At 43.5% G+C, this 23,709-nt stretch overlaps 1 protein-coding gene across 1 annotated transcript in view; it reads left to right on the forward strand.

Moving 5' to 3' along the window:
• The window catches only part of LOC136005124 (neuronal acetylcholine receptor subunit alpha-7-like), a 52,913-nt gene that overhangs the window by 12,328 nt on the left and 16,876 nt on the right, over positions 1–23,709 (forward strand). The window contains exons 2-7 of the mRNA XM_065662313.1: positions 2,577–2,716; positions 15,270–15,314; positions 17,016–17,125; positions 19,524–19,603; positions 21,687–21,854; positions 23,001–23,195. Coding sequence (XP_065518385.1) covers positions 2,577–2,716; positions 15,270–15,314; positions 17,016–17,125; positions 19,524–19,603; positions 21,687–21,854; positions 23,001–23,195 — 738 coding nt within the window. The remainder of the gene's footprint in view (positions 1–2,576; positions 2,717–15,269; positions 15,315–17,015; positions 17,126–19,523; positions 19,604–21,686; positions 21,855–23,000; positions 23,196–23,709) is intronic.

Consider the following 23,709-nt stretch of genomic DNA (forward strand, 5'->3'; position numbering starts at 1 on the left):
ACAAGGGTTAGAGGGGAAAAAAACAGAAAACTCTCTGGAGTATGAAGCCTTAAGTATTTGAAGACTGCAATTTAAAGAAAAAGTTGATGAAAACACAAGTCTGACTTGTGACCCACCTCAGTTCCTTCTCCAGCACAGCTATAACAGAGAGATGGCAGTGTGATAACACTGGCCAGGTCTATGTGGCACCAACAGCTGCCATAGCTATTTTCCAGGACACCCGAAAGCTCTACTGCTTTGGAATCTATGTAATTTTTAAAGCAAAATGATGCAGCACACAAACATGTGGTCACTAATGTCAAGTCAGACGTCTAAGAATAGGTCAGCTAAGGTTGTGTTAACAATTTGGGATATAAGAGGTCACAAAGGAATAGGATCACATTGCAGAGGGGAGAGCTGAAGTGTAGAAAACCAGGTGCAAAATTGCTTTACTGGGCTATTTCAACTCATGAAGTTTAACAGGGAAAGAAGCCTGGCTTCAGCACAGTTGGAGCACACAGTACTAAGCTTTCTGAACCACACAGCAAAGGGTTATGGTCAGATCTTTCCAAGTCAGAACTCCCTTGGCAGGACTGCTTTAATGCACCATGACAGCAATGATACCAGGGCACTCTAGCAGCCCAGCTGACTTCCAGAGACTGGTGAAGGGCACTTTTCCCTTCTAAAAGCTGAAGCAGCCAGTTTAAAAGGAAGGTTAAAGGCAAATATTATGTAAGTACTTGAGCGCAATAGTGCAGATGGTAATTTCTTCCCTAAAGCAGAGCAACATGAGGGTGGTGTTGGGAGCGTGGTGAGATCGGCAGGTGGGTGAAAGGACAGCAAATTTGACCAAAGCTCAGAACCTCTTTCCACAGAACAAGGTGTTGTGATTTTCGCTGATGTAATTTCCACAGGAAGGTCTTGCAAGGGAGTTAGGATGTACTGAGACACTAGAAAGCAAGTACTAATGCCAACACAGAGCACTTAAATCGCTGCAGGGAAGCTTACTTAAGCTGGTGAGGGAGAGATACTGTGGCCAGAGCTTGTCTTTGCCAGTGGTGAAAACATAGCATACAATACTGACATGTCAGCAAGGGCTATTGAAGCAGTGCTTACACCATCTGCTCCTCTGGATCCCCATGATCATGTATTACACAAGAGCAGAAAGGGCCAGTGAAGATGATGTGTTGGTGTAACTCACCAAAATAGTCAAAAATACTTTTTCTCCTTGTTCACCAGGTACTGACATACTGGAAAGCTACAAAGCTCCCTTTAATATCAGGAAAACCGAGGAGAACACAAATTAAGCAGACTTACAAACTGCTTATAAACTAAATTTATCATTAGCTTTGAAAGGCATGTATGCAGTGCTGGAAAACACCTTGTTTCAGGCTTGCAAGGGTCGCTGAGCAGAGAGTCAGAGGAAGACTGGAGGAAGAGTCTGGGGAAGGCCAAACTGATAGTTACGGTTTGTTTGCATTGTCAAAAAGGTATTCATCATAACCACTGCGAGTGAGGTCCCGGTCTCAATGTGCAGAGCTCTGCTTAAGAGTTAAAAATAGTCACACAGAGAGACCAGGAGCTGTGGTGGATAAAAAATTCTTCAGTCCAAAGTAATAATAATTTAGAGTGCAGATTCCCTGCCAGGGATTGGATTTCTACAGTTCAGGGAATACGCATTCATGCTGACAGGACTGGTTTGGCCTCAGGGAACCTGCAGCCCATGAGCCCTCACTCTGTTAGATGCAGCTCTTTGGTAGGGCTCAGGCTGCCGCTGGCCACAGCACCAGCACCTACACTGTTCTGGGGGACCCAAGTTCTTGGGTAGTGTCTCCCAGCAAAGTGCTCACCTTTCTGTGGAAAGAGACCCAAGCTCTCCCTTCTGTCGTGCCCCATCCATGGTTGTTGTGGCAAGAAAACCTGGCCATGCAGGTTAGATGGATGCTCTCCATACCCACCCCAAAGCTGGGGAACAGGAGCATCTTGCAATTTAAGCATAGACTGAAATTCTGCTAGTCTTTATCATGCTCATGTTTTTGCATGACAGCTTCTGTGTTGAGGCTGTTCCCAATGAAAACTGAGTTAAGCATGTAACACCAGAAATTCGGTATCATTATACATACCTGTCAAATACTGTAACCTTCAACAAAGGGTGTGATGTATCAGCTCCAAGAAATAAGAATACATGTTACTCATGCTGCATAAATGCACAACATGTCCAAGTAATACCAGCTCTAGGAAATAAGGACAAGCCAGTAAAAGAGCTCTGACTGCCTTCTGGGAAGCTGGCTGGTGGTTTTGGAGCCACATCACTGATCATCAGCAGGAGGGGCACCAAAGAAGAGGGACATTTACTCAGAGCCCCAGAGGCTGATCAGTATTTTCTGAGTTTTAATAATTTATTTTTTATAAGAGGTCCTCAGTCACGTATTCAGAAAAGCTGTGTCTGTCAAACCCATGTGCAGAATTCTGGGGATTTTGGGGGGAACTTCTTTCAAATTACAGACTTACAAAGACGGGTTTTTCAACAAAACAGACAAGCAGTATGGACAGTGTGACAAGCCCATATGATAGATGCCTTCTTTCTTTTCCCCTAGTCTCTCAGCAGGGTGAAAGCCAGAGGCGCTTGTACAGAGAACTGCTGAGAAACTACAATCGTCTTGAAAGACCAGTGGTGAATGACTCGCAACCTCTTGTAGTGGAGCTCCAGCTTTCTTTGCTGCAGATAATTGACGTGGTAAGTTACTTGCTGTTCTATTCTCTAAGGCACCCATACAGCATAACAAATCTGATCTCTTGTGTAGGGACTGTACTTTTCATCTTAATCAGGCTATCAGATTTGAGTGCAGACTGTCTTCAACTAAGCAGCCTCCCTAAATGCTAGAGTACATGCTTTGACACTTTGGAGGAGTAAATATCCTCCTAAAAGCACAGCCATCTCTGATACAACATGAGCTGCAAGAAGATTAATTATGTAGTTTTTTCCTTTTTTTTTTTTTAAAGAGAAAGAAGAATTCAATAAATTAGAAGCCATGTGTTACTACAAATTATTAATGATGAATCCGCCTCAGAGTGATGTGAAATGCAGTAACTGTAGACCATGTGCAGTATTCAAAGCTAGCCTCATTGCACTTATGCTTTTTCATTAGACATTATAATGGCATTGGCCTCTTCTCATATCTTTACCATGTGCTGTAGTTGAAGGAGCCTTCCCTGAGATGAGGATAGAAATATATAAAAGCAAAACCTGGAGGCACAGCCACCTAATTGTCTTGACTGCAACATGCTCTCTCAGAATTGGCAATCTGACCCATGGAAAATTTTAACATAATAATCCAAATCCCCTTTATCATTATGAAGAGGATTCTGTATGATAAACTATGATACAAAGAATTGCTGTCATCTACATGGAAAAACTAAGCCAGGAGAATAATTTTTACCACCTCCATCCTGTCAATACAGCAAACAACTGAACACATTTGTGCTTCTTTCCTCTTACCCTTTCCATAATCAGTATTGTGGGCTGCTTTCCAATGCACCATTACTGTCATGGAAGGCGCAAGAAAGAGAGAGAGTTATATGTGCAAACTTTTGTGCATTTGCCAACCAATTTGACTGAAGCCTTATATATTTAAATAGTTTAAAGCTCTCTCAATCTTTCAGGAAATGTGTGGTGCAGCAGGTACTCTCCCTGGATGGGTAAGCAGGACCATGGAAGTCTAGCCCCTAGCATTGTGCTGTCCAAGCGGCAGGTTGAGGCAGTTGTAGTGCTCCTGGAGGCAGGCAGCAGCCACTCAGGCAGGGCAAACAGCTTTCTGTTTTGAAATGTTAGCAACTGCATTGATCTGGAAGAGAGAGGAGATCAGTACTCTGAACCGAAGTCATTCATTCACAGCAGCAGCTCCCAGAAAAGAGCAGAAAAATCCTCCAGCTAATTTCAAGTAAATTTCAGCAGCCAGTTGCAGGTTTAGCAGAAACATCTTAGCTCCAAAGATCTTGCTCCAGTCCTTTTTCTGATGGTATTTTCTTGCAGTAATTTGAAGGTTAGGGATGGTAAAGGGGAGATTTTAGCTTTAGGGCTGTGACTGTACATTTTCAAAGTCAGTCAGTCAGGAGAAGTTACATAAAACCTTTTTTCAGTTGTTTTTCACATTCACGTGTGTAACCCCTCCATTCAGGAAATCAGCACTTCTTTAAGCACTTTATCTGCATTATGACAATGTCTATTGCAACAAATTTAATTCCAGACTTCCCTTTTGATTGCTGTAGGAAAGAAGTAATCTAAATGGTCATTCATAGCACAAAAAATGCTTTGCTTCCCTCAATCTCTGCACACACTGCAGATGATAGAATTTAATCAGCTCAGAGTATTATGACTTGTCTCAGGCTCATGGTTATTGCAAACTAAACTCATGTTGTTTTAAAAAACATCCAGAGTCACCTGAAGTGTTTACCCTGCATGATGTGAAAAGGTACTTCTCTTCTCTGGGGAGGGACAGAAAATCCTTTGCAGGGGAGTCCCTGTAGTAGAAAGGTCACTGTGGCATCAATAAATGACTAAATCAAGCAGCCTGAAAATCCACAAAATACTAATCTTATGGGTCCCTACCCTACCCTACCCTGCCTTCCTGTGGGTCCCAGGAAGCAGGCTGTGAGCATGGACACAGCCCCTCAGTCTCCATGTCTGGCTGGACAGACTGAAGCATCTGAATGCTCCAGCTGCTGAAGAAAATGTCTGTTTAAAAGGAGGGTTGTTATAACCACAGTGAAGTAAAGAGTAGCAGACAAGGTACAAAGGAGAGGTAACCTCTATTAGCTGACACACCATGAAGCAAACCAAGAGGCTGTCATTCTGTGCACTCAGGTGGGAGGCTGGGGGTGAGTAGACTATGCCTCCTCAGCTGCCCTGCTTGGCACAGTACAAAGCAACTTGTGCAGAGTTGCTTCTTACTTGAAGAATGGGGTAGACAACACAACAGTCTTGGCAGTGGTGTATGCACGAACAAAGTGCAAAGCTCCTCTTTTGGGGAACTTGTGTGTCCAGCATGCTACATTACCATAATAGCGCAGGGTACTAGGAAAGGTCTCAAGCTGAGTGGACTTCAGGCACCATGCTCCCTGGGAAGGAAATGGCTCATAAACTCTTGAGTGCATATAGTTTTTCATCAGTCTTCTGGTCAAAAGGAAGGGGTTTGAAAGGACTGTTCAGATTTGGCAGACCAATGAATGGTTATGGGACTGGTGCCACAGCCAGGGTGGGGTTTGGCTACTTGGACCATAGGAGTTGCTTTGAGAAATAGTCTACTGATGGGGTGATGGGGTTCATTTGTCAGAGAAGGCGAAGAGCATCTTCAGTCATAAGATTGCCAAGCTGGTGAAGAGGGCTTTAAAGTTGCCAGGGGAGAGGAACATCAATCCACACCGTTCCTGCCAAATAGATGCCAGTGCCAGCAAGAGATGCCCAGGGCCTGGAGGGGGGATTACAGGTCAGCAGGAGAACACCTGAAGAACATCACAAAGGAATTCCTGCAACTCCAGCCAGTAAGCCAGCTTCATTGGGGCGCAGCTTAAATGTTTCTATGCAAATGCACATAGCATGGGGAATAAACAACAGGAGAAACTGCTCCATTTGAGAGACAATCAACAAAGCTCGAAGCTGCCTGTCAGTAGACTCTATGCCAGAAGGTGAAGGTGAGAAGGCAGAAGGAAGGCAACACTCAGCGGTGTGGTACTTACTGTCTGACACAGCCTTCATAGTGTAAGTTTCTTCATATAATCTCTGTCCAGTCTGAATTCCTTTAAGAAGCTGCCTTCCTTGCATCGAAGTGGGTTTGCTTCATGAACTGCAAAATAGAGAAGAGCCTTGCTAAACTCCACCAACCTGTGAAACCACTCTGGTTGGAACCAGATGATCTTAAGGTCTTTTCCAACCCTAACTATTCTGTGATTCTATGATTCTGTAAAAGCTGAAAATCAGTAATTAATGATCATGAATAGGAGTCGTTAAAATCCCAGGCAGAAAAATTACAGAAAGGTTGCTAGAGCAACAGATTCATTAAAGTTAAACCCAAGCTGTCTCTCCTGGTCATAAAACTCACACAGTGTGTTAAATTTTGAACTCTGGGAAGAAAAATTAAATAAATTGGCTTCTTCTTTAGCATGGGAGGAGCTTGAAGAAGGGAAAACCAGGTTTAATGGAGCCATGAACTATTATTTCGCCTGCCTTCTAAGTGCCAGGCATTATGAAAATGTCAGTCTCACTAAACCAATTAAACATGACAAGTGAGTTTGATAGCACAATGAAGTTAATTATGGGTATTATGGCTTCCCGTCTAATACTACTTTATGGACACATCAGCATGAAGCATTATGATGAAGTCTTAATTACTTGAATTAAAACTGCAGCTTTTTTTCATTGGCTTCTGCCTGACTTAGGTCAAAGAGCAGAGAGACCTCACTGAGGGAGCAGCAAAATAGTTTTCTCTGAGCATGGTTCCTCAAGCTGTACTCGGTGGCTCTGGCTCTAACAAAAGAATGGCTGGTTTGCTTCTGAGGTGTTCAGTGGTGGTCATCCAGTTGGGTATTTCATAATAACTAACCAATTTACTGACTGCCTGGTGAAAAGTCTGTACTATGCTCTTTGAAGATGTGTGAATTTAGATCATGTATATTCCATAATCTTGGGCAACTAATTTGATCCATCCAGGATTTTTAAGAATCTTTAGTACTTTTACATCAGTTCCCCAAGGTGCACAGGAGCAAAATTTATTTAAGGTGAGATTTTCATGATGAACTTAGGAAAACTCAGGAATGTAATAGCAGTGGCAGGTAAAGAAAGTCATCCTTTGAAGAAAAGTTCAGCTGCTTGAAATGGAAAACATTTTCCACAACTCCATCCAGGAAAGGCAGCAGGGTCCTCAAAATCAGACACTTCTGGCCATGCCTTGCTGTTGTCAGGGGACTGTGGAAGCTAGCATATGGCAGGGGCACTGCAAATGGTGATATTTCTAACTCCACCAATTGCAATAAAGCAGTTAAACCAAAGCTGTTGGGGTGGTGCTGGACCTAGTACTTTTTATTTTCCCAGTGTTTGGAAGCTTACTATCTTAACACTTTTCTTTACAGTTCTTTACTGTGAGGGTGGTGAGGCACTGGAACAGGTTGCTCAAAAAAGTGGATAGTCCATCCCTGGCAGTGTTCAAGGCCAGGCTGTTCAGAGCCCTGGGTGATATGGTCCAGTGTGAAGCATCCCTGTCCATGGCAGGGGGGTTAGAACTAGATCATCTTAAGGTCATTTCTAACCCAAACCATTCTATGATTCTATGATTGAACACTGTTCTCTGAGTGTAAGTCCTGAGAGCCAGTGAGTTCAGATCCTCAGTAAAAACCTTTCCATCCCTGATCACAGGCTTTAAGCACTCATGTGAGTTTTTGAACAGGCCTGCATCCATTTACTTTCCTGTGGGGTCACAGCAGTGTGTAAATACAGGAACAAAAAGCAAAGGCAGCCTTGCAATTAGACTGAATGTGAGTCTTTAATAAGTTCTCAGGGTTGGCCTATTTGGGACTTTTCTCAGCCCTCCTTCTACTGCTTTCCCTGTGACTTCAAATGCTGAAAAAGTCAATGAATAATTAATAGCTTGGAATAACAATTCATGTCTAGTTTTGCTTATTGAAACACCTGCTGACTGCACACAAAACACATAGAATGCTATTTCAGGATGAGGTATCCACCCTGGAGAATATACAAACTACCTACATGCTATGTGTGGATGACCTGGGATTTTAATGGAGGACTGACTGCTTTTGGATGGTGACATAACATCCTTTCCCCCAGGAACCAAGTATGTATCTCAGTTCATCCAAGCAGAGAGCAATGCTATGCCAGGAAGCCATACAGGGGACTCTGACCCAGCTTCTAGGTTTCCATTTTAAGCATCTGTGAAACAGTAAGACATGGCTGGTGTCTTCATTCTCCCCAGAATCTGTGGGAAAAGAGTGTTCCTGGAACTTTTGGGTCCTTGTTGAAGGACTTGAGGTCCAACAGTCTTAAAACCAGTGCTGGAGTCTGTAACATGACACACTTCACAGCAGTACTGATCTTAAGGGATGGCTGAGAAGCTGCACCTAGGGAAGAAAACCCCTAGTTTCCTAAGACAGGTACCCAAAGCCCTGGTTGAAGGTTGTGTGACATATGCAGTGTAAGAACAAGTCTTCCTTTTTTCACCATAGTGGCAGTGTAAATTGGAAAATGTGGGCAAGAAGGCAGGTAAGGCAAAAATCTGTAGGCTTGGCAGACCCTCAGTCACCCGTTGTGTTAGGGAGTGGGAGAGCTGCTTCCTCAGATGCCCTGGCTGGCAGCAGGAAACTCCCATTTCTTCCCATGTTCCTTCTTCCTGCTCTTGCCTTTGGGGAATGTGCAGATTCAGTACTTCGTGCTGCCGCAGGTTTTACATCCAGGCCTTCTCATTTAACATTCATAACAAAGCAAATTATGGTTTCTGACATATAGGGAGCCAAGGCCCTCACAAAGAACACCCTTCAAAGCCTTTGTTGGCCATGCATTATGTTTCCTGAGGAACAGAGCTCACATTCCTGTGTTTGCAGGCTGTTCTCACACAGCCCCTGTTTGAATGCTATGCCCTTTGCAGTTTTCTGAAAGTGGCTGACTCCAGGCATTTGCAAGGGCAACAGTGTGAATGGTCAGTGGCCAGACCCTCCAACATGTAAAGCTCCTGCGATGAAAGCAAGCGTGCACAGGGCTGCTATAAACAGCAGGTAGGGAGCCATGCTATTCCACTCAGAGTGCTCTTTTGGGAAGAACATGGTGGGCTGTTTGAGGCAGTGGGACCAAGCAGTGTCACGCTGCTACCCAGTGCAAAGACCAAAGGCAGATTGCGCTGCTTGCCCACAGTGAAAAAGAAGCCAGTGTCAACAGATGGGAATGTGGCTCAACATTAGGTGGAAAACACGAGATGTCACCTCCAACCATTCATAAGAGAAAAGGCCAAAGCAAAAAGGTGACAAAAGGAGAATGGTGTGGCTGTTCTGCTATGAGCTCTTAACCGTATCTTTCTTAACTTGACAACACTGGCCTTGCTGCATCTCAGTCCTGATGGACAAAGAAATGCTTAGTAGGTGTCAGTGGATGTTTGTTCATCCTTTGTTATTCCAGTGTATTTTTGTATCTCTCCCCCTGTATCTCTCCTCTTTGTTACAGGTATTGAGATGACATACCTAATCTTCAGGTATCTCTTCAAAGTTGATGTTACTACGACAACATTTGTTCCAACTTTTTAATGAGACCCCTTAGATATAAAGGCTGTCCAGCGATGCTTACTGAGTGTTGCCAAAGCAACCTGGGTTTTCATTAAGCTATCTGATGTTGTGGGACTTCAACCATACACTGCATTTAAGCTGAGTTAGTTAAGCTCCTGAAGACTGTGGGCAGATGGCTGTTTCAAGCAAAAGGAAGGACTGCCTGCTGCAGTTGCAGATTGAGTGCACAAATATTTGAAAGCCTCATCAATTCCTTATGATACTCTTATTCAAAATCCTGTGCAGAGACAATGCCTCTGCTAAAAAAACTTTCCAAGGACATCCATTCTTATATTAAAAAGACAAAAACAATGTTAAAAAAAAAAGAAGAAGACATTAACCAAAGTAGCCACGTATGGCCTTTGGTGATTTCTGAGAGCAACCTTTCAACTGGGGACTTTTCTGGCCAGTATCTTCCAATAAATCAGTGGCTGATTCAACTCCCAGTTCTGTAGCTCTGAGAGGACAAGGATTAATAATGCCTGCTAATCACCTGTTAACAAGTGCCTTGCTACACAGCTGACATGTTACCATATGATGTGACTACTGAACTGGAAAGGGCTCTGAGGTTTTTTGTCCGTGTGCTATGACCCCGGTAATTATGTGGCTGGGAATAATACATTTTATTTAGGTGTTGGCCTGACAAGGGAAAACCTACTAACAGGCATCAGTACAAAAGGCAGGCAGACCTACATACCTTCTAAGCTTTGGATGAAAGCAGGGAAAGAAAACAGAACTAACACACTCACGTGCCGCAGCATGTGCACCACAACAAACCAAACTGTCACTATTCATGGGTCAAAGGTGGCTGTAGGAATAAGCAGATATCCAAGACAGAATTAACAGGGGTCAAGCAGAAGATAGAAAGGGGAGGAAGTGACCCAGATAGATACAGGAAAGATTTAGAGGACAACTGTGCACTAGCTAGTGATAACAGCATTAACTTTTCCCAGCATTTGTGAATACCAGAAGCAAACTCACATGTCTAAGCTGAACATCTGCAGCCCACTGAGCTGAACTCCCAGGGGAGTGCCAGAGAAGCACCTCTGGGGACCAGTCATCTCCAGCCTCACATGGGATCTTAGCAGAGCTGTTTTATTCCTTTGCTGAGGGGTAAAAGCCAGGAGCTGAAAGCTTGCCAAACATGGAGGGAAGGTCATCCCCAAGGCTAACACTGCCAAATGAGACAGAAACCTCTCACATGAAAAGCAGTGTGACGAATCATTCATGTTTTCTCCTGGGAAGAAAGGCATCCTTACAGCTAACCTTAAATTGTTCTGCACTAACCAGTGACACACAGTAAGGGAACCACCTCCATCACTTCCCAAGCTTTTGTTTAGAATTAGCTTTTACTTAAACAAAGCGGTACTGGCCAGTGACCTCTTGGGACAGAGTACACACACACACTGTCATGGTTTACGGTAAGTATCTTCGTAACAGGCAAATACACCTGGACAAAGGCCAACCCAGTATGAAGTGAGCTTTGCTGCTCTTGCAAACCAGGCACTTCTGTCAAATGCACATCCTTGTTTGTAAAACTTGCTGTACCACTAAGAAGTACCCATCAAGCTGCATTTTTTGATGAGTGCTGAATATGGAAGTAACACTGTGTTTTGCTGTCCATAAAGCCAAAACCCCTTGGAAAGCTCAGCAGCCTGAAAGCAAGGATGAGAATAGACTCTGTACTGCCATGAAAACATCCTGAAGAGACATTTCTTCCCTCCCAACCCCCAAGCTGACAGAGACATAAGCAGCCCAATGCCCTGGTTAGACTTGGTGTTCTTGCTGACTGCTGTTATCAAAAGGCAAGACAAGAAGACCACGCAGGGCTGTATTTAAGCCTGTGAGAACTCCAATAGACAAGCTTTCCTTTGACTGCAAAACAAATTTGAAAAGCAGGACAAACATGATGAGCACAGTAGCACTGTGAAAAGGATACCCCGAATAATAAATTTAATGCTACCTGAAATAGATGGCTGATGAATTACTTGGAGTCAAAGCTTATTACCACGGTCATTAGCATCTGACTTTGAGCAAAGAGCTCACAGAGGTGTGACAGGGGAGTAGGTAAGGGCAACAAAGTTTTGCAAAATACAGAAATTAGCCCTAGATGTCTTCTTTTGCAGTCCATCAGGTATAAAATCCCTATGCCAGGTAAAAGGGAGTTTACTTGTAAAACCAGAGCCACACCTGGAAGGGGTCCTGACAGGAGGCATCTCCACATGCAGGAAACCCATAGACCTCTTACATCTAAGCTGCACTTTAATGCATCCCCCTGTGGCTGCTAGGTAGCCAACAAAAAGAGGAAGGTCACCTCCTCATGTTCCCTATAGGGTGCAATGTAGGTGTGTACAATCCTTTATTTTGCACAGGAAAGTAATTGCCTAACTCGCGCAGTCCACCTTTGGTCATGGTTTTCAGGCTTCTTTAGCAGTATGCAGAAAGACTTTGTAAGAGTACATGTGCAACTTACAAGTATAAAGCAATTACTGATTGGCTAGCAATACAAAATATGGCTAGGATTTAATAAGTGACTCAGAGAAGCATCATGCTCACCATCTCTAGAAGACACCTGAGAAGTCATTGGTGGTCAGGAAAGCATCAGTCAGAGGGAGAGGGACTAGCCTGTGTCAGTCACTTGGACACAGCCTCTATTGTTGCTGGGTTGCTTTCATTTCCCATGTCGCTTGACACAGATACCTCTGGTAACCCCATCAATTACCAGGTCTGGTTTGTTGGTTTGGGTTTTTTTTCCACTTTAGGGTTTTATACCATTCCAAATTGGTGTTTATCCCTTTGAATCCTTTAGCATCTAAAAAAACGTGTCTTAGCAAGTTTAGTCCTGTGTGTGATTTATTTTTTCTTATTTTTCTTCAGGCTTTATAATTGCTTCAGCAAATGCCACCAAGGGGACTAAGGGAGTTTCAGATGGACAGGGCCTCTGGAGGCAGACTGTGATATGCCCAAAGAAAGGCACATATATGCTGCCAAAATCTGGGGAGCAGCAGAGAAGTGAAAAGGAAATGTATGAACAGTATAATGACATAAAATCCCAGCTGATTTTTGTGTGGCATCTTCCAGCAGCAGAAGCAGTTTAGGAAGATTTCAAGGGAACTCAAGAGAAGCAGAAGAGGACATAGTGTGATAGACAGTTTTATGTGGAGGAATACACAGTCCTGTTTCATGCCTGAAGTCTTTTTTTTCTGGGCACATGATCCTGGTTGCAGAGGGTAACTGTCCATAGTGCCAAAAGAGCCAGGAATTCTTGAGATCAATTATGTCTGCCTTTCCAGGTTGTGAGGTTTCTGCAACTCCAACAACCCAAGTGAGAACATAGAGGAAATCATGACACAGACAAGGTTCCTGCTAAAGTCTCAACAGTACCAGCAGTCGAATACCCTCTGAGCTGGGGAATCAATAATTAGGAAGCTTCCACAGGCAGTTCTGCTTCATGCATTAGCCTGGTCCCCGGTGTGGGGGACACAGGAGCTAAAACCTAGAGGCCTCATACAAGAAAGCGCATGCCAAGTGATGCAGCTCAGTGAGATGGTGCAGTTTACTTTTGAGCAGCTCACATCTTCCATGGCACTTCTGGGGTAGTTTCTTTACATATGTACCATGGGGGTAGCTCTGTAGAAGAAGAGCTATAGGAGAGCTCTTCTGCAGAGAGCTCTGTAGGAGAAGAAAGAGCATGAATGTTGCTTAAGGTGAGCAGACTGGCATTTTTCTGAAGTGAATAAGGTAGTTTTGATATTGCTACCTTGTTAGCCAATAAGTACTGCAAAAAGTATAGTGTAATTTAGGTTCAGAGTGAACCAAAAAGCCACGCCTATTTCAGGACTGTGGTTTACCTTGCAGTTTTGGAAAGCAAGCTTTGTGGATGTTGAGTGCCAATGAAGAGTAGAAATGGCATGGACTCAAGCGCAGCAGGAAAGGTGGTAATGAGATAGATGTTTGGTATGGAGGACAGCGGCAAGCACACACTAATTCATCTTCTACATTGAGGACATGACCAGAGAGGTCATGCATGCCCAGGATACTCTATAGCATTTAAATGCCTGCCAGAGCAGTCTGCAATTGCAGCATTTCCACCCCGAACACTGAAAACGACCTTACACACTTCACAAGGCATGAACACGCAGAGGGACGTGTGAATAGGTAGCTCAGCCATCTGGAGCAGCTGGGGATTTACATCATGAACCCGGGAAGTTAACTTGGTCAGGAGAGAGCCTCAGCCTGGGCCCACGGGTAGGCAGTGGAGATTGTCCTTAGAAATTTGCTAGGTCAACACATCATCTTGCATCTTGGTGAAGCTTCCTGCTGGCCATTCCTACAGCATACTTGCCATGAGTGTTTGTATCCTGTTGGTGCATCCACATTCCCACACTTCTGTGTTGTACCCTGAGGTTTGACCACTGCAGTCCAGCAATGATAGGCTGCAGCTCAATGAGTTTGCTACAGTTTCACAGCAGCTTTGTCTGATGCTAAAACATATCTCTGTCCTTCAGAGATCTTCTTTTCTTCCTTGTAATGTAGCTGATCTCCAGTCTCTGCATGAGTTATGTGTTTCTCAGTGGCTATGGAAGACAGGGAAAAAACCAAAAGTTTTGCCTGTAGTTAGAGTAGTGTTTCAGAGGCCCAAATCGCAGTTTATTTCAACTTACCTATAGGAAGTCTAGTCAGTGCACCACAGTGTGGGAATCTGCGAGAAAACAGGTTGAAGGTGATTTCACTTTGCTGTGGACAAGTCCCCTGGGCCAGGCCATAGCTGTGCCTTCCAACATGTGCCCAAGAGAGCTGAGCTGAATCAAAGGGGGAAACTGTTGCTGTGCCTCTTGGCCAAGAATGTGGTTTTCTCAGAGAGTGGCTGTCTTGGTCAGGCCTGCCCCCAGCTACAGCATCAAAACCAAGCTTGAGGATGCACCTCAGTCAAAGCTGCAGTACCTCTGGAGAGGTAAGGGTTAAATACAGGTGATGCAGTTCTAGGGTAATGGTTGTACTTGATAATCTTTTCCAACTTAGTTGATTCTGTGATTCTATGCTCTGAGGGGAAAGAAACACCTTCCTGTAGTGTGGAGACCCTGGGCACACTGTGAGCCAGCCCCACTGAGTACCCCAGCCTCAGCTCTTGGGAAGCCCAGGGCATGTGGTGATAATGGGAGCTGTGTGGGGCAGGGATGTAGATCTGGAATGTAACCTTGAAGTAACACCGCAGCCTTGCTTCTCCATCCCTGCAGTTGGAAGTGGCACTGCAGGGTGCTGCACCTGCAGGCCAGCTGCAGCAAGCTGAGCACCCTGTGACTCCCCATAACACTTGGAGACCAGCTGGGCGACAACTTCTCTCTTTTGTGAGTTAGAGCTGCTTCCCCATGGCCTCTCCATGCTGGTATATGAACCTATAGACTCCTGCTTTGTGCAGGCACCATGTGAGCTCCTCTAAAGCAGCATTTGTACCCTTGCCCAAGGCTAGTGCTTCCTTTCCTTTTGGCCTCAGCTAAGCTTCATAACGTGATCACTCCAAAATAGCAGCAGTTCCTGCACCATTTCACTGTTGTTTTGCAGTGCAGCAAATAAAGCATACAATCTCTCCAACTACTGCATGCTGTGTGGTGCTGGAAATTGTCCTGTTTTGACCAACTATCTAGGAGGAAAAGTCTGTGCTTTTGGTAAGCAGTCTGATTGTCCCCAGCAAAATAAAAGCAAGTATCTAGTATTTTCACTGTTATTGTTGATCAGTTATGGTAAATGCAGGAGGTCTGTAGGTTTAGAGGTAGAAAAGAGCTGTTATTTTCTGCGCCATACAATTTAGTGGTTTTGCACTGAGCTCAGGCTACTCCATAAAGTTTGTGCCTGTTTACCCTGACAGTCTGGGTTTTCTAAAGGAAACGGAAACTCTTGACCTGTAATCAAGCTGTACTTTGAGTCTCATCTTTTTCTCTTTTCCTCCTTTTCCTTCCCCATTTCATTCAAAGGACGAGAAGAATCAGGTGTTGATCACAAATGCTTGGCTGCAGATGGTGAGTAACCTGTGTCAATAAGGAAAAACCTCTTTTCTAATAGCAAATGACCGAATATGATCTCTTAGCCAAAAAGCAAGATTGCTGTATTTTTAGCTTGTTTATAATGTGAAACAAGCAGGCATCTTGAAATTCCTCTAGTGCTCCTTTTAGCACTAAGACATCATAAATCCTTTGGGCAGACCTGTTGACCTTTGCAGCATGAAACCAACTGCATTGTTAGGCCAGCAGATGTATTGGTTTAGTAACAAAGAGCCCCAAGATCGGGTCCCACCATAGTTGAAGAAGAGTTTCTTCAAGGGGCTCAAGGCCTTCTCCAAGGCCGGTGACAGGGACTTCTTGTGAAGGAGCCAAACGCCAGCAAGAGCCAGGCATCCTGCACTCATGGCTTCTGGGAGAATCCCCACCTCTGTCTGAAACAGGGAACCAGGGCTGTCCCCGGGGAGGGCAGGGCACAAATATCCCCTGCACTTGCCACCAAACACAGCAGTGATGCAGCCATGCTGGACTACATGGAGCCTTCTTGGGCTGGGCAGTGGGGTGGCCAGGTATGGCAAGCAGCTCCTGCCAGCAGTGCTCAGGCACGTCAGTGGGAAAACTGCTTTTCCTCCTGGTTTACAAACCTCATCCATAAATGTTCCACCTTCCTTTTCTAAAATCTGCTGCAGTTGAGGCGTGACCTGCACCAGTCATGCAGTATAAGCAAAACTGGTCTTCAGTGAGGGGCTTTGGATGAGAGAGTTTTCTGTCAGGTCTGCTGCTGGCCCTGTACAGTAGGCGATATGATCTCTTCTCATGGTGTGTAAACCAGTCTCCTTAATGGCTTGTGCTCAGTAAGGATGCAGTTATGGAGGGAATAACCTGTGGGAGACTTGAATGATTGAGCTAATTCTGCTTTGACTTAAGCAGCCAAACACTATCTCATGTTAATGGGTGCAGCTGAACAGACTATTTCTTCCTCAGCTACCTGTTGGGATTTGCAGTAGAAATGAGTTATTTCCTATTGCAAAAACTAACCCAGGCCAACCTATAGGACTATAGACAAGAGCCTGTGGATGTTTTGTCCCTTACAGAGGTGTTATTCAGTTATAGCACTGATAACTATTTCCCTTGCAGCCCTCCCACAGAGCTTTGCTGAAAGTCACAAAGTTCAGCACAAAAGCTGTACCAGCACCTTTCTTGAATTAACTGTGTTGAGTTGTAGGATAGGCCATTAGAAACAGCTCCTTAGGATATAAAGTTCACTTGCCTACCTGTCCTAGCAAGGTGGTTATTCAAAGAGTCACCCAGCCTTTGTAACAGATTAAATTATTTCCACCAAATAGGGACTTTCAGACTGTAGTACCTGTACCACTGATGATACCAGAGTCATTCAAACCACCTCAGCTCAGAATCACCATGCCTCATGGTGATGCCTACTGCCAGTGTTTTTCCAGCACATCAGAAAAGGTTTGGGATACCTGGCTTCAGGCCACAAGGTGGAGAGGTTAGACACTAAATTAAAATAAAGCTCACAGCATTCAATCGTCACACTGTGGATTTCTCAGTATATGCTAATATTTCATAATAATTAAAACCTAGAATAAAACTATTATAATATTGCTATTACTACTAGAAAATCCATTCTGTTCCCATAATATTCCAGACAGCTTTGAAGACTTTTACCAGCTCACATAATCTGATGTATGTATTTACCAACAGTACTGGGTTGATGTTTACTTGTCTTGGGATCAGTATGAATACCCCGGGGTGCAGAACTTGCGATTTCCAGCTGACCAGATTTGGGTACCAGACATTCTTCTGTATAACAGGTAAGCAAGATGTGCAGCAGCTGGTTAGAGCCTAGAACTAGACCATTTGATGCTGAATATTGACCATGCTTCACTGATACTTTGGAGCTTTTGCAGTCTGGGGATTTGGCTCTTACTCTAGAAACAGTAGCAATAAAAGCAAACAAGAACCCACTAATAGATTTTTCTAATAGCCAATAGAAGTCTTCCTTGATGTATCTCTGCAGATGTCTTCTTTACTTTTTTCCCAGTGAACACAGAAAACAATCCATATTCTTCTTATAATTACCATGGCTCTCATGGAAAATTATTATCACGTATCTGCCATAGTGTGCCTGCCTGAACTAAACAAACTGATTTTCTTCCCTCTTTCCTCATCACTCATATTTTATAAAACTTGCCATCATACCTGTTCTCCTCTGAACACTGTAATCTGTTTTTCCTCCTCCAGAGCTGAATCCAGGTCTTTAGCCAGCACTTCTGCAGTGTTGAATAGAGTAGAAGCTCTCTAGACAGATGTTTCCTTAATGCTTTCCAGGAAGAGGGCATTTTGGTTTTGCTTTGACTAACAGCTTAGTTTTGGACTTACTTATTGATCTATCACAAAGTCCAGACGTTGTACTTCAGCCTTGCAGTCTTACTAGATTTTCACTGATCTGCCCTTCTCTAGCAGTTTCAAGGGCAAAGCTTTCTAACTATCCAGACTGAATTTCATTTTGTTTGTTTCACCAGTTCACCAAGATCCATTTTACATTCTAAGGCTCATGAGAAGATATCCAAAGGAGGCTTAGAGTGACCTGGAATGCTTAAGTGTTCTTCTTCAGCTTTACTCTTCACAGTCTCTTTATTCCTTTTCAGTCTCCAAAAAAAGGAAGCATATAGCTTGGTCCATATTACTGTAGTTTTTTTAGAAGGACATGATGTAGCAAAAGCTCTCTGAAGTCCAGATAGATCACCTGCTTCCTCTTGCGCAGTCAGTTAGAAAAGTGGATTGATTTGATGCAGTTGACCCTTGGCAAATCTGTGCCAGCTGTTTTCACCTCATTATCTTTGAAGTTAGGTTGATATGTCTATAATTTCACCTTTAAAAAAAAATAAATCAGAATTCTCTTTGATCTTCCTTCATTCACTGAGCCGTTCCATGCTCTCCATGAGCTCCCACAGGTAATTGTTAATGCTTCAGAGGGTATTTCAGCCAGTCCCTTTGGTTCTCAAGAGTAAATTTCATCACCCCTGTCAACGGAATCTGTCTTATCTGCATTTCTTTAGCCTGTTCCTCCTCTATTCTGCCCTGGGCTCCTGCCACTGTATGAGAATTGTGAGCCACATCTTGTGAAGAGTTAAGCACAGAGAGTGAAGGAGACTGCAGCTGTCTGCACACTCTTGTTTCCTTTCCTCCCACAGCAAGGAAAGGATCTGTGTGGTACTTTGTGTTTTCCTAATTTCCCTGCATTTATAAATAATTTTTTGCTGCTTTTCATGTCTTTTCATAGTTATTACTCATTCTGTGCTTAGCCTTTTCGATTTTATCCCCTTTGCTTTGTGATGGGGACAATACTGAGGATCGAGGACTCAGTATTAAAGGAATAAAAAGGAGGTCATGGGAGGAACAGAGGGTCTGAATTTTTCACAGCTAGTTGTGAGACAGGGTGTGTAAGTTGCAGGCTGTGTCATGCAACAGCTGTGACAGGCAAGGCTCTACACCATCAGCCTGTAGGGGAACCCACTTTAAACTCTTCTCAAGAGACCCTCTGGAGCAAGTCTCCAGACCTGCTCCCTTGAAGAATTCTTGTGTTTGCCTGGCTCATTACTCCCCTGTTTTACTCAGAATTGCTGGAACTGTAAAGAAATTATCTTTTCTTGGTCCCTTTCACCTAGTTTCTCCTCTTAGAGTCTCAATTAATCTCTTCCTACAAGCCCCAGTGCCTGCCTTCGTTGCTTGAAGCAAACCCATGGCCTCTCTGCATCCTGAAAGACTGCAGAATTTTTGTCTTAGGCCACTATTACTCTTGCAAAAGGTATCTGGATAACAGATAACTTGATTTGCACTGTAGCTGCCTGATTCTGACAGAAGCCTCAGAAAAGCCATATCACCCTGGCTGTCTAGTCTTAGGATACAGCTACTGTGATACTTTTGCTCCTTTCATTTCTGCCTTTCCTCTGAGACATCAAACAGCTTTGCTTCTCACTTCTTTGAGGACATTGCGGCATGGAGCCATCACGCCTGAGAGCAGGCCAACAGCATCTATGAGAAGCTGAGATACTGATCGAGGGTGGACACATCACCAGGTGTAAGACCTTAACTCAGACAGTCTGTGCATAAAATTCAGCCAAAACATTGTTTTTATGTTGACAGTTACTACATCTTAACTGAAACATCAGCTTGATTTTTGTTTGTTTTGTTTATACTCTGTTATAGTGCAGATGAAAGATTTGATGCGACATTTCACACAAATGTGCTGGTGAATTACTCTGGATCCTGCCAATATATACCCCCAGGTAGGTAGGACACAGAAAGCATTTGTTTGCTTTAAGTCAAATAAATACGTTTTTCTTCATTAATGAAACCAAGGTGTTTAGAAGCAGCCTGTGGAAATTTTGCAAGCTATGTAATTATGCAACATAGTCACTGATATAATTTACATCCATTATTAGTGGTGTATTTCCACTTCACAAATCAATAGATTACTCTCCTAAGCAGTTTGCTTAGAACATTAAGAGGCCCAGCTGAGATGTTGTCTAAAGCAAGGTAGTGTGCACTATCACATCATGTTTCATGTGTAATTCACTTAGCTCCTTCTTGAGAGTGGAAAGGTATGTGACCACAGGAATGAAACTGACATGTACCAGAGAAGAGACTTTTCCATCCCTCTAGGTATGGAGGCGATGCAGAGGTTGCCTATGTAGGCTGATCTAGTATCCTGCTCATATCTTGGTGAGCTACAAACTCCATGGTGAAGAATTGGTTACTTAAGAACCAAAGGAAAGAGTAAACAGAAAAAGTAATAAAGGAAATCTGTTGTATAAAATACAGGAAATCCTTTGTTACAGTGATTTAACTGCTGCCAAAAATCGGCAACATTTTGGAAGGAAAAAGTTTATAATCAGCCTGCTAACTGAAAACAAGGGCTCACAGAAGCAGCTGGATTAATCAAGACACCGGAAAACATGGAAGAGTGGAAAAAATGGTGTTTTCAAAGCTTCATGAAAGTTTTATTTCCCATGACTCTAAGAGCAGGCTGTACTCGTTGTTCTCAATTAGAGAAAAAAGATAGTTGGAGGGAGAGAAAGGACAAGAAGGGAACAACTGTCTGCTGTTAAGGACAATCACAGCCAAGATTCAGGAGAAGCTGTGATCAGAGCCTCCAGGTAGCCCCATCCAAAAATGGCCATGATGGTGGGAGTCAGACCTCCCAGAATGTGAAGAGACAAATCAAAGGAAACCCATCCATCCCGGAGCAGGAACATAGTCTTTCACACGTGGTTATGCCACAGTGCCCTGTGCCTTTGCAGCAGAAGGCAAAGTCAGTATTCAGGGATCTCTGTTTTGGGGATTTTATCTTCAGAAGGCACAGCTCAAGAACTTACTGTAAAACACCAAACTCTGATCAGTTAGATGACTTGGAGCTGGGATTCGCATTAGTTGGTGTTTTAGGGAGCATACAAACACAATAACTGCAAATATGAAGGCTAGGTGCAGTACTGGTGATAGTTTTCCAAAAAAGCAGAAGCTGCCTTTCCTTCCCGGAGTGCCTCTGAACTAGCTAGCATGCAGTGAGCTGATGAAGTAAGGTGAAGGCCTACAAGGGTGAGGGTTTGCAGGCATGACCTCTGTACTTTGCCGCCAGCTGCCAGTGGTGCAGACTGCGCAGATCATCTTCCCACTCTCCAAGCCCTCCATGCTCCTGGATGACTGAGGAAGTCCCACAGCCACAGCTGTGGCCCCACGAATAAAGTTTGGAGCGTCAATTAGGCTTTTTTTTAGCTCTCTCAACTGAATTAAAACAAAACAAAACAAAACAACAAGAAAAAATAGATAAACAATATCTAACAATAAACAAGTATTCATCTCCTAAGCTGCTTAAAATGTCACATAAAATAATGACAGTGGACTAGGCACATCCAGAGTAAAATTCAAGGTTAACATACAGAAGACAATGCCAGCACTGAGTGAGGTTTAGCATAACATGTTTTTTCAAGGGACTGTGGGTCTAATGCAGGGTCTAATACAGAGCTCCTTTCAAAGACCTTGTCATAGAACTTGCAGCCAGAGTGTGTAGTGGACATCCATGTAACCTTGGCTCCTGTCAGGCCCTGCAGCACTGCCTGTGACCTGCTGGGTACAGCCAGTATTAGAAAACAGGCTGGGCTGCTCCTGAGTGGCAAGAGTGTCCTGGGCAACCTACCTGAAGGACGCAGTGAAAGAGAGAGGGATCTTCTTGGATACAGTAGGAAAGGTTATTCCACCCATGAGAACATCTTCTGCCTGGAGAGCAAAGTTGCTCACAATCAATCAGACAGATAAGGGTAGAAATTAATTACACCCTGCACACGCTTGCTTCTGCCTGATTTCTATTCACAGGGATTTTGAAGAGCACATGTTACATTGACGTCCGCTGGTTCCCCTTTGATGTGCAGAAGTGTGATCTGAAGTTCGGCTCCTGGACTCACAGTGGCTGGTTGATTGACCTGCAGATGCTTGAGGCAGATATTTCCAACTACATCTCAAATGGAGAATGGGATTTAGTAGGTAAATCGTCTGGCCTAAAAATTTTTAGTAGTCTCATTTTCAAAGGCAGCCCCCAAATATATAGAAATGATCAATCCCACTGGGACATGAAATACAGATATTTAAAAAAAAGAGAAAAAACATCATAAATTAGAGACGTCTTTTCAGCTGCATTTATTGAACTGTGTCTGAAAAGGCTGTGCTCTGAAGCAATTGCATGCAGCTGAGTACATAATGAAATCTATTGGTTCTGATGCATCTGAACAGTATGTCTAAACTTGGATGTCTCATGTAGGTGCATGGAACACTACTGTCACATCTATTCTAACATGTCAGCCAAAAATTGATTTGTGTTAATCCCACTATTTCAGCAAAACTGGAATAAGCATTTAGAGAGGTGGATCTCTGTCACCCAAAAAACCATCAAAGTGTCTACCAGTTTATAATAACTGCAAATAACTGCAGTTCTGTATGTTTCTATTCCTTTCCGTGCTTTAGAGAATACCTGTTTTTTTTTAAAGATAAATCTATACCCAGAACTTGTTATTCAAGTTCTGGGCATAGAACTTGTGAGCTCATATTCAGTGTGAGCCCCTAGTGAGTTATTTTGAACTCATTTATGTAGCTGCAAGTCAGAAGCAGTATCAATGGACAGAGCTTAGGCCACCCTAAGAAAAGCGTGCAGAAGATTCATGTCATCTTCTGGTCTGGATATGCAGAAAAGGATATAACTGACTAACTGCACGCAGTAGTTTTTCCTTTTAGGGCATCTGAGAAATAGTACAATAAGAAACATAACTGGTATTTGGTTTCATGAGAAGATGAAGGACTCTATAGGGAAGTTCCACTAAAGTCCATCCACACTCCTGACTTCACAGTGCTCCTTTACAGTGAATGAGGCACATTGCCTTTTGTTCTCTTTAATCTATTAATCCATGCATGCACCATTGGCTGCAAGTGTTAGAAAAATTACTTCTGCCTGGTAACTGATTTGGGGATGTCTTTTCTCTCTTATCAATTGCTACAGGACACTTAAAAGCACACTTCAATGCACAGTGTGTGGTGGAGATGCTGCACATTGGCTCTTAAACCATCAGTTCTTGGCCCATTTTAAGGAGATACCTGGTAGTCATGCTTCTCTTCCTACTCTGATCTCCTTCCCTGTAGGTGTCCCAGGCAAGAGGAATGAGATGTACTATGAATGTTGTAAAGAACCATACCCAGACGTGACGTATACCATCACCATGCGTCGACGAACGCTCTACTATGGCTTGAACCTACTCATTCCCTGTGTTCTCATATCTGGCTTGGCATTGCTTGTTTTCCTTTTGCCAGCTGATTCCGGGGAGAAGATTTCTTTAGGTAAGTGCTACAGGGTTAATTTCTTTCATAAGTGCTTCCTGTGAAATGGAAAACAAATACCTCATGGTGCTTGATGAATAAAGGTTTCCCTGGAGGAGCAATAAAAGCACTTGTATGGTTGAAGAAACCAGGGGAACAGCTTTCTGTTAATGGCGATCATACAAGCTGTGCTAAACACTTGTAAAATCTTTTAGATTTTACCATGGAATGAGGCAGAATTTGTCCCTAGCACAGGCAACAGTGATAGTACTCTTTCAATTCCTGTTGTTCTGTCTTTAGCATGTTTCAATGCATATCACAGCTGGTTAAATCTTTTTGAGACAAGACATACTATGACACAGAGAGTGAAGGGGTGTGAGCAGCAGCAGTTGAACATTGGGTTTTCACCTCCAAATTCAGCTCCCAAACCACCAAGCCATGAGCCTCCATGAATGCAAAGCAGTGACAGCCAAGGAAGGGCTAAATGAGATTTTCTGTTCTGTGTGTTGATAAGGACAGGGGGGGTGCTTCCAAG

This window comes from Lathamus discolor, chromosome Z (assembly GCF_037157495.1).
Source record: "Lathamus discolor isolate bLatDis1 chromosome Z, bLatDis1.hap1, whole genome shotgun sequence".
Classification (NCBI taxonomy): Eukaryota; Metazoa; Chordata; class Aves; order Psittaciformes; family Psittacidae; genus Lathamus; species Lathamus discolor.